The sequence below is a fragment of the Berghia stephanieae genome, chromosome 1 (genome assembly GCF_034508935.2).
Source record: "Berghia stephanieae isolate SIO BIC M18660-M18661 chromosome 1, UCSD_Bste_1.3, whole genome shotgun sequence".
Classification (NCBI taxonomy): Eukaryota; Metazoa; Mollusca; class Gastropoda; order Nudibranchia; family Aeolidiidae; genus Berghia; species Berghia stephanieae.
In genome coordinates, this window is record NC_088360.1 from 69377671 (window position 1) to 69390170 (window position 12500).

Sequence of the window (12500 nt, forward strand, 5' to 3'; positions counted from 1 at the left end):
TATTATTATTATTATTATTATTATTATTATTATTATTATTATTATTATTTTATTATTATTATTATTATTATTATTATTATTATTATTCATCTCTTATTTTATTATTTTATTATTATTATTATTATTATTATTATTATTATTATTATTATTATTATTATTATTATTATTATTATTAATTATTATTATCGTCATTATTATTATTATCATCATCATCATTATTATTATTATTTAATTATTAAAAAAGAATTATTTATTTAAATCAATATTGTCATTTTTATCTCCGCTATCTTATAATTTTATTTCCGTCTGATAATTTCTATTCAATGGAGGTTGCCGACACGATGTGACCTATTAAGCTCCTCAATAATTAAGATTGATCTACATACAATTTCTTTAAATTTAAACGGGAATGGTGGGAAACAACAGAACCACTTTTGACAACAAACCTAACTACGAACCGTAACTCTGATCAGTTATGGAGGCGAAAGAGGTGGCAGTATGTGTGCTGATCTTTAACATTAAACTTATGAAAAACACCATTCTTATACTGCTCTTTTTGGTGAAAAATATTACTGTGGAAAATTACTGCTCAAATGTTTCATTTGTTACATCCTAAACTGGGCAATTGAAACGTTGCTGAGGAACCTTTTGCGATTTTGTTTCATGCAATTACATCATGTAAAGAGATTTTTGTGACACTTTTGCTATTCCGAAACAAAAATAGATAGAGAAAATGAAGTCTTTAAGTTCATTACTATTTTGCTAACTTTGGAGATGTAATGGAGTTCAATCATTAATAGGCATAAATATATGACTTTTGCTAAGAAGATGATGAATACTAAATTCAAATATTTTTAACAGTTTTTAATGATACACCTTTGTCATCAGAGAAACGTTTTACGGACGCCTTAATAAATTAGAATGGTACTTATATAGACTATTCGTGGGATTTTCATGAACTTATTTATGTTTAGTAAAAAGTATTTGAGACCCCAGTGTCACCGCAACTAGTGTGCTTTTCCATGATCGAGCCAGGTGTCAAAATTTCCATCACATTCAAAGCTGAAGGTGAGCTTTTAAAAAAATTAGATACCACCCTGCCATCATGCAACCTACCTAGAAGCAACGAGTATCATTGCTAGAAGTAACTTGGTAAAAATAGAGAGAATGTCTTTGTTTCGGTTTAAATTTATGCTAATAAACCATCAGGTTTTCTTGATGTTGTAAAGTTTTAAAACAGAATATTGTTACCTTTATTGTTAATTTTTCAAAATGTTGGAGTGGTATAGAAATAAAGCCGAATAATTCCTCTTTCAAATGATTACAAAATTAGCTCTTAACGTTATTTAATGACCGAAGTATCAGTGGCTGAAAGTCATTAGAACTACAGTGTGTCCATTAAGTCTTTGCCTGATTTGAAAGAATTAGTATTCTTAAACTCTTATTGATATTTTCATCTGGTTTTCGCCATCTTCTTGAGAAAAACCATAACTTTATGCAGGGTGTATATCGTCGCTTTATGCAAATGTTTTGGGGTTTTTTCTTCCACGAAAATGACGTATTTTTGGTACCTACTGGTATTCAATCAGAAATTAACCATAATAGCAAATAATACACGGAGTATATACCCTCATTATCACCATCATCATCATGATCTCATACTCATCACCCTCCTCTTCCTCCTCCTATTTCTCCTACTCCTCATCCTCATAGTTTTTAACCTTTCTGCCGTTTTCATATTGGTTCATTTAACTCGCCAAAAATGAATTATTTTCACAATATCTACAGATCGATTAGAGCTTCAATCATTAGATTTTATGGAAGATGGAAATGTTTTCATCTTTCAGACAGCCATTTGCCAAACCCTTGTTAAGATTGAAAGAAAGCATCATTCTATCAATAACGTGTAGAATCTTGTTGACAACAATAATGGCTGGTGTCCGGATAATAATGATGGGCCGTGTTATTGGACGATATTGGACTTTGGATAGGAAAAGGAGAAAATAATACGTACACACAAAAATATTAGATCAGTCTAGATAGCAGAAATAGATGGGGAGGAGGGGTGTTATATTGTCCAAACAATGATATTATGGAACGTTATGTATTTGTTTTTTTTTAAAAAGTTTTAAAGGGTTTTATGGCGTTTGCGACACATTTAATTTCGGTCATTTCAGCGCCAGTAAAAAAGGGAGAAAGGGGATAGTGAAATAATTATAGATTTACACACGAGAAAAAGTAATACAAAGGGGAATGGTTCGAATAGGAAACCGATGATGATTTCAAGAGCAGACTACTAGGTATCAGTGTACTTAGTTCGAGATCAAAGTTTCATCCAGGAACCCTCTAGGAGGAGAATACTCTTACATAGAGACATCATTCGATTATTTGTTAGAGAGGGAATCCCTGAAGCGTCCAGAGCATTCATAACATCACTGCATTACTCAACATAATATATGGGGTCTTTACATTTTGCAAACCCCACACATCAAAACCAATCATCACTGGCGTATATTTCACCAACCCCCACCTTCATTACTGTATAACATAATGTAAAGCTTCACATTTGGATATGTATTTTTTTTAACAAAAAAAAATGACGGGGACGAACGGTAATTTCTAATGGTAAATAAATAAACTATTTATATTGCGGTTATCTTTTGTCTTTATTGCTGACGATGAGGACAACCAAAACGCCAACGTCAATCGTTCCTCAAATGAACATGCCCTTTATCAGTATTATATATAGTAAATCGCTATACTATAATTACTATATTTTCTAATAACATCATCGAAGATGTTGGGCCTTGACGACTGAAAAGGGCTTAGTGTAGGATATGAGGCGACTTAAGTGTACGACTTTTTAAAAATTTATGAACACCCGTCAATAGAACTTCCCAGGCCTACGGTATGCATTGGAGAGTGTGTCTTTTATCGTATGATCAAAACAGTCGTCGCCTTCAAGAAAAGTTATGCTACACCAGATCGATTAGGAGTCCGTATTGTACAACATGGGGAGACACTTTATAACTTTCGATCAATGAAGTATAAGTTTCCTGAAAAATTAAAATAAGGTGTTTCGCTAGAATACACCAGTAAGTAGGATTCTTACCTGTAACATGTCTCTGTCTACATCCCACTCCAGCTGGTTTGACTCGTTCATTCGTATCATTTTAGGAAAGACCATCTTCAGATCAGGCTCTGCATCAAACAAGCTGTGGATTGATATATTATTCAAAACCATTTCAATATTTAGCAGAGAAATTGCAATGGTTCTAACAACATAGTTTGGCTGCAAGACTTCCATCTGGCAAGTGATGATAACAAAATCCACTCTCCCATGACCACTACCACAATCGAGGTTCAAGATCAAAGCGGTGTGGAAGTGATACAGATACATAATATTATGCGAGACCATGTTATACATGGGATAGCGTGGCTCAGCATGTGACCGCGTGGCTCAGCTGTACGGTCTTTGCTTCGAACCCGAAAGATACCGAGTTCGAATACCCACTACGTTGTGTGGCAAGTGTGCAAGTCACCTCGCCCTAGCTCAGTTTTCGGAGCTGCACTGCGGCTAACGCCTGGGTTATTCCAGTCTTCCTTTGGAATATATACCCTAGAGACAAATTTTCCCTATGGGATGAATAAAGAGAATTGTTTTTATTATATGAGGAATATCCAACAGATAACCGGGAAATGGCCATATATTCAACATTTTTGGGTTGATTCTTATTTGGAAAAAAAAGATTACCAAGATCACTGTTTTATTTTTCCCCGTAACTAAAATTTCGATCGGTGCATTTATCACAGCGTGTAACCTGAGTGAAGATGCTTGAAGACATTTCTACCTGGCGACTACAGCCAGTCTCTCACAGTCCCCACAAGCTCGTCGTCATCGTTGAATCGAGTTCCTGCCAGATAGTGATTCATTGGTCCCAAAGATATTAATCAGATGGTGCTAAGTCAAAATTTAGAGTGAGAGCGATGGGGTGAACTTCCGATATTTGTCTCTGAATCCAGCCATTGGTGACATTAGCAGTATAGGGAGTTGCGCTGCTATGTTGTAAAATCAAGCCAAGGGTCAGTATCTCCTGGCTTTGACTCTTTGTCTTGGTTCAAGGACATCAAGTAGCAGAACGCCTTGTATATCACAGAAAAATGTCACCGTAACCTTTTTCGCTGATTTCTTAGTCTTGAACTTTTTTGGTTTTGGTGAAGCGAGATGTTTCCAGGTCATGGAATCGCGTTTTATCTCTGCTGAAAAGTGTAGTCAAGTTCCGTCACCTGTAATAGTCTGTCCTAGGAATTCTTCAGCAGGCATTTGGAGATTACCGCGTGCATTCATGACACGACGCCCACAACGTTCCAGCAATTTTCTGCACATATAAACTAGTTGTGTCGGTGATCAGCCGTCAGCTGCTTTGAAATCCACAAAGAACACACCTTGCCAAGATTGAAAGCCCATCAGCAACAATTCTGTGCACAGTTGATTTTGATATGCCAACAATTTCAGCATGCCTTTATTTTTCAGCTTCCTTTCTCCTTGAATCCGCTCATCAACTCTATTGACATTCTCCTGTCTTGTACAAAACACACGGTTCACGGTGCGGATTATCTTCTATATAATATGTGTGCATTGCCTTAAACAATTCACATCAGTGATACACTAGTGATCTTTCTAAGACATCTATAAACTGTTTGATTCCGCCATAAATTTTAGACGCCATACACTTTTTTGCTTGTAGAAATCGAATAACATCTCGAACTTGTGCTTTTAGCCATTTTTCAATAACGGTGGCCATTTTTGCTATGACGTCATTAGTGTTCAATATTAATGAAAACATTAGTGCTCCTTATGGAAATTGCAATTTAAATTCATTTCCATTTGGCTTTTACAGACAAAATAAATCTTAACTGACTTAAAAGATATGGCCATTTTCTTTCGGTTTTTTAGTGGGACAGCTCTCGTAATGAGCTATTGAACTAAGGACCATCGCACCTTTTAGACTTTTATTTACTTCAAACTTTAAAGTTTTCAGATTAAAGAATGAATTAAAAAGAATTATAAAACAAAACAAAAGAGAGAAAAACAAAGAACAAAATGTGACAAAATAACATAAAAACAACTCTCCCTACCCCCCCCCCCCAACCCTCCATTTCAACCTCTGCCCCCCCCCCCCCCCCCCCCCCAAAAAAATAATTTAAAAATTGAAAAGTATAAAAAGAAACGAATAAAGCCAGCAAAGCCATTGCTTTCTTTTCTTCTTTTTTGTTGTCCTTTTAATTGGTTTCTACGATGGCATTGGATTTAAAATATAATTACTACTAAAAATGAATCTTTCAATTTACACGAATAGATGCATTGTCGTAATCAAAGTTATAATTACAAAGAAAATTTTTGATGCCTGTAATCATCCATATCGCTGATTACGATTTAAAATTAAGAAGCCCAGTTATTCTTTCAAGGAGGCTGGATTTCTTTCAAATCAAACATTCTTTAACAAAATAAACGTATAAAAAGGCGTGTTATGATACAAATTATCTGGCACTGTATCCAAGAAATCTCATCAGATTTTTATTTTGAATAAAGTGTCCTCAAAAGATCCACTTTATCGTCGATAATAGCTTTTACAGATTCCCAATATTTTGTATAAACAGCAAAGACTGATTTGTTTAAATCATAATACTGCGCTCATTTTGAGTATGTGAACATGCAAAATATTCACCGACTCTTGAATGGTTTTTTAATCATTGCTTTTATAATAAAAAAAACTTTTTTTCTCTCTTCATTTTTTTTTAAATCAAGAATTCTAAGAGAATAGGCGAGCACAGGAGACGAGAAAATATGCACTATTCCCACATCAAGAAGAAAAAAAGCTCTGACGTTTTGCAGTCTTATTGTTAATATTAGACCAGGAAACGCAAATAATTCAAATAGAAAAACAAATAAAAATATATTATTTTAACTAAGCCAATCCACCAAGGAAATTGATTGAATGATAACAGTACTCTTGGAAAAGATCTTGATGTTATAGAATGACAACGTTGGAATCTATTAAGATAAAAAAAAACAACACTTTTTAAAGCCAAAAATGTTATTAACTTCCGACATCAGTGAACACACACATAGATAACATTTCAAAATGTGTGCGGCCATGTGGCTTTTTGGTATGACACTCGCTTTCGGATAGGACGGTCCTGGGTTCGAGTCTCGCTCGCCACAGAATAGAGTCCTAGGAAAAGGCTCTTTACTCACATTCTCTCTCCGTACTCAGGTGTAAAATGAGTACCTGGCCGTTAACAGCGTTGTCTTCGTCGGAAAAGATTGTAACATCGCATATTAGGCGTCATGTCTCGTCCTACATGATTTGTGTTGCTGTCGGATGGGGATCCCGTCTAAAGCGCTTTGAGCACTTTTAGTTTTAGCTCGGTATAAATGCTCTTGTTTTTCCGACATTAGTGAACACACATAGATTGCCTTCCGACATTAGTGAACACACATAGATTGCCTTCCGACATTAGTGAACACACATAGATTGCCTTCCGACATTAGTGAACATACACATAGATTGCATTTAATTCACTTCATAATGCAAAATCTACATGAATGACTAGAAACGCGCACAAACATCATAACTTGGTAGATACCGATTCCCATTTCGCGGAGAAGAAAAATCAAACAAAGTTTCATTGGTCAATAGTTTAAGTTAAAGTGTTAAAGACAAGATCCAGTTATTGATGATTTGTGCATTTGTGACCAATCGTCTCAAAACGAAATCATCTCAACCTGAACCTGCTGCCATATAATGATTTTAGGGTCAAAATGGTCAGAAACATCAAATTATGATCGGTTTCGCACGTAAAAAATCATATTTTTTCTTCTCTATTATAAACTCGCTTTCTAAAGAAGGTTCTGGTTTTTCTTTTGTTGTTATTTTTTTTACACATTAAGAAATTGTCTTGTATTTCAAATCATTTTAAATAATGAATTTCCCACATAAAAGTGACAATTCTATTCAAGATACAGCCGTTTAAAATTTAAGTACAAAATTTGGCTGTCGCAAGTTAACACAGATAATGCGCTTGAATTGTTCACGTCAGGTCCAAGTGTTTACAGATGTTTTCATGTAACCAGAATATCAATGGATTTATCGCTTTCCTTACAACGATGTCTTCAACTTAAAGCTTTCTGACAATGCCAAGACCAACAATAGAAGACAAGTACAAAATAATTGGCTACATTGAAGCCGGCAGCAGAGCCATAGATGTAGCAATTGTATTCCATGTCACTGAAAGAACTGTGTATAAACTGCCCAGTAAGTACAGACGTCATGGAATAGCTATGGACCTACCAAAATCTGGCCGTCCTATCATTACTAACAAAGATTGAACAAAGATTGTATTGGATGGACTGGAAGGAGAGAACAATGAAATCATTCGTGTTCACGAAAGTAGCCCTTTCAAAACTGTGACATCAACGCTACGTGGGAAATTCAATTTTTGTCAATTTGAACAAATTAATGTACAAAAAATTCTATTGTTAATGATTTCTTAAATCTTCTTTTCTTGTAAAAATCGTTTCATTCAAAATATTCGTTGCTAATTTCTTGTTATGATCAGTAACGAAAGATACAAACCCTAAACTTTATGTTGGACGTCAGAGTGCATTTCTTGGGTCAACTTGCGACAACCAAATTTCATCATCCAATTTGAAATGGTCATATCTTGAAGACAGGTAGCCGCAGACAAATAAGTTTTCACCTTAAGTTGGGGAATTCATTTTTATTTAAAATGATATGGATACAATAGCATCCCGTTATTGGTGATAAATTCAATTTGTAACAAGTTTGAGAGGATACGAAAGTAAATATCTCTATAGATATAACATCATTATTATCTATTACTACACATTTTACAATAGCAATGGTAATAAAAACATTTTATCGTTTATATCTTGAAAGGAAAGAAAACTTGGTAAGTGGTATTACATAGATAAGATTGCCGCCTTCAAATAATTCTCCAAAAATGACCAAAGCCCTGTCATATTATTAGAGCGGGTCGAGCATCAGTTCCGATTCAGCCTGTTTTTTTACCCCTATGTTCATCGAGCGGTGATCAAGTAGCTGGTAGATATCCCGGAAAGTAACTTGCGATAGGCTAGCTTTCTACCATAAGCGCTCCAAACGTTACTGTCCATTTAACGCTAAAGGGAAAAAATATAAAATCGACACCATACGCTCTATGACACTTAAGGACTATTTTTGTGACATCAAGTGATCCTACAAGATTATTTAAGTGTAGAAACTGGTATTAATTTTATATGAACTTACATATTCTAGGCCTTATAATTTTATACTATAGTACATTTTATGTCTTTAACACCCATTCCCATCGTTAAGACAAATTTATGTGCATGCAATACAATTTGCGACAAATTGCTAAACTCACAGACATTTCACTGACAAGTCATCAAGGATTCAAGACCGCATGATAGCAAATAAGAAAAGACAAAAATAAAAAGTCTCTTATTTCATTTCCCTACCCTTCAGGCTTTCACACGTTATATTTTCTCTTCTTTCCTGCTTCAGTCAGACCATTGATGATTCAACTGTCCGCACCAGTGCCTTCATCAGTGATACTCATCCTAACCGCTGACGTCACCCATTTTATTGAGTTTCACCAATGATTCCGACTCTTCTCTCTCTCTCTCTCTCTCTCTCTCTCTCTCTCTCTCTCTCTCTCTCTCTCGCTCTCTCTCTCTCCTGCACCTTTTTCTTCTCATTATGTTCATCCTTCTTCTCCTCTTACTCTTGCCCCCTCCTCCTCAACCATCCTCATTTCCTTGTTCCTTCTCTTCTCTTCCCATTACCCTCCCCATGATCGTCAATTACTAGTTACATATGAAAACCTAATTTTTATTTCATTTCATACTACTATGATGGTCACCACCAAAAAATCGACAAAGAAAGCAATCCGTTCCAATGTTATTACCATATAGTGTGTAAACATTCTTAGTAATTACATGACGAGCCGTATAGGATTAATCGTGATGATCAAAAATACTAAAAAGTGATTTGAGTCTCAGTATTAATAGCGAGCATTGATATATAAATGAATTCGAACATTTAAGTAGTGCATTCCCACTAATGCTCAAAAGCGCTTCATGCACAGTACTTCATTTACTTCACCAGCTGGCTATGTGGAGCCAAATTTTATCACACACCACAGTCGCCAGATGTCCTTAACTCCCACATAATAATATTATTATCCGTTACTGCCGGCAATAAGTGGGAAATCGAGTGGAGCGAATGTGTAAAGACCCCCCCCCCCCCCCCATCCCGGGAACAACAAAGGACTAGAATTCTAGAATTCTCAAAATAAATTGTCACTTATCTGGTCATTAATCACGCCCAGCATCGCTTGATTTTAGTTACAAGACGAAACAACCTACCGCTGAGCTAAGACGTCAATATCATTCTTGTAATAGAACTGCAGCCATAACGTTTCAGTACAGAGTGTCTAAAACCAAAATGATTTACTTCAGGTGTTGTTTTTCGATGCCGCCTTGAAAAAACTCTGGTGTGCATCAGCTGCATGCAAATTCCAACCCAGCTTGACTCTTTGCAGCAGAGATAGCCACACATCCTCTTTTGGCTCTAAAACATTCTTCATGTACTTTCAACTCCTTGAAGAGGTGGAAGGGTTTTCCTTTCACTGTCATCTAATTTTAGGTCTTGCTGAAGCGGAAAAGGTGAATACCCGGTGGATAATAAGGAATTCGGAGGACTAATACTTCTTTTAGTCAAAATAGTTATGCATGCAGTACAAACTGCATGCTAAGAAATGCAAAACAAACCATACATTTTTTTAAATCGCAAACTATCCTTGTTATTATATCTTAGATCCAATGTCCCAAAAAGGGCTCATCTCATATCATTGACTTATAGTTTTCTACATCAAATCAAATCAGAAAAAAATGTCAATTTCTGAAATCGACTGAGTTCTGGGACTTAGTTAGCTTGTGGACCTTGCCACAACTTTTTATCAACGCTGAGATATGGGCTTCAATGATGCATAGATGTTACTGCGTTCTTATTAAAAAAAATAAAGATTAGATAAGATAATGGATAATGGTTAGAGAAGAATCAAACCCCGCTTGTAATGTGTTAATGTAGATCTAATATAGAACCAATATTAGCAGGCATCATGTTTACTTTCAGTCCACCCTATGAAGATCCAATCTCATAGCCGCCTTACAATGCCATAACGTATTTTTCATTTTGGCCAGGAAACTTTCGTTTGATATATCGATAGATTAAAATGATACCACACTTATCAACATTACCAAACCCGAGTGTGTAATAAATTGTGACAAGTTAGGGATTTTTTCAATTTTAGTTTTTTGATATAGTATGAATTAAATGTTTTCTGACCAAAATGTAAACAGGTGTTTGGCAGTCTAGGGTAGATTTTTCTCTTTTAAAAATATTTCTCTATCTTTAATATTGGCAAGATTGGGTTGCCATAGCGAATATGTTGTCTAGTTCTTGGTATTTTATTAGTAAGGTAATCCATCTTGAAAGAAAAGAAGTGTGTGACAGGTAAAACTAATTCTTTGTAATTATACTACAGTCGTTTAAAAGATAGAGCACGAGGACATAATGACTGTCTGAGAGGACCGATCGCCGAACAATGACAAAATGTCATTTTGCATTTTGGACTAGCTATATCGATTGATTAAATATCACCACGGACATTTAAAAAATTCATGAATGTAGACTTAAAAGTTATGAAATGTAGCTATTTATTTAAATCAATGGCTATATAAAGTAAAAATTGTATTTAATCAAAAAAATAAAACGTTTTGTTCGTGTTTTGCAGACTAGATTGTAGATCGATTAGTCCTATAATGAGGCATAATGCTAAAAAGAAGGTATTGTCAATGATTCATCAACATTCGGTCCTGGAAGTAATCTTCTTCTTCTAAGTAATCTCAATTTTCTTGTCTGTCCTCATCCCAATTAATCCTATCCTTATGTAAATGCTAGTCCTACGTAATACGGCGATTTTATTTTATAGCTTTTCTTTGAAATTTCCGGGTTTTTTATATTTTGTCCGGAACGTTTGTAACCATCAACTCGTCAAAAACCCGAAGTTCAAAGAAATCTCAGGTTAGGCGATATTTCACAAGTAATGGTCATTCAAATCGACCGACATCTGATGCAAATGTTTCGAGCCAAAAATCATAATAGTTAATTTGTGAAGACCATCAGTGTAGACATAAGACTATCGCTTTTCAGATTTTGTCTTAGATAAGACTAGTAGCAATGGTGAACGAAGATCATTTATTTCTAATATTATACCTTGTTTTTTTTTAATATAAGGATGATGATAATGATGATGATGATGATGATGATGATGATGATGATGATGATGATGATGATGATGTTGATGATGATGATGATGATGATGATGATGATGATGATGATAACGACGACGATGATTATGATGATGCTGACGACGATGATGATAGTAATGACTTATGAGATTGTTTTATGTGTTTGAGAAGAACCAATTATAGAGCAAGGTTGTTGCGGCGCAATGTTATAAAACAGATAAAAATTCGATGTTTATTCAAAATCCTCAGTTTTATTCGGGAAATTTACATACAAAGCTGACGCAATTATGGGCTTGATTTAACATTATTGTAATGGACAATAATTTGTGTGATTTGATATTATTTCAATTACAACCACGAGCCCATAACAATGTGGATTAGTAGACCTGTTAATAAATTCACGTTGTACAAAGCTCAATTGTACAAGAAGCGTTCAAAAAGCAATGCCAGTGGGTGTACGACAAAATTTCATGTATCATACCAAAAATTAAAGCTACGGGTCCAAGGAAACGCTTCCAGTCACCGTTTTGCTCAATCGTTGTCCACCACTTAGGTTACGTAAACCGGTTTAGTAAAAGGTTCAATCTGCTGATTTGGCCTCTTTGAAAAAACAAAACAAAAAAAACAAAAACAAAAAAACAAGTTTGATGTCTTCGTCATCTTATAATTTTGAACTTTTAATGTTTTTCTCGCAAATGTGGAAGTAGTCTGAAAGTGCTACAGCTGGAGAATAAGGTGAGAGTAGCAGAAGAGTTCACCCAAAAGAGCCGACTATCTCTTGTATAGGCGCTGGTGTGACGGCGGGCATTATCCCTCCAACCATTTCCAAGATGAGCCCTCCACATGGAATGCTTCTTTAAAGTCATTCCGAATTAAACAGCCACTCACGGGGAGGAAAAATCAGTGGGGGACTACATCGTTAATGTTCCAGTACACAGTCGCTACGATTTCTGTGGCCTATTTTTCAGATCGACATATCTCAACTTTTGGGATGACGGATGTCAACATCTATTCACTGCAACTTAGGTTCCGGTTCATGATGGTGAAACATGTTTCATTACCTTTAATGATTATGCAAAAAACTAATTCATCTCTGTCA

The 12500-nt window shown here is 35.2% G+C and overlaps 1 protein-coding gene across 1 annotated transcript in view; it reads right to left on the bottom strand.

Annotated features, from left to right (window-relative positions):
• Positions 1-12500, bottom strand: part of LOC144980513 (neuroglobin-like) — a 130962-nt gene that overhangs the window by 20772 nt on the left and 97690 nt on the right. The window contains exon 3 of the mRNA XM_078928154.1: positions 3113-3215. Within this exon, the coding sequence (XP_078784280.1) occupies positions 3113-3215 (103 nt within the window). The remainder of the gene's footprint in view (positions 1-3112; positions 3216-12500) is intronic.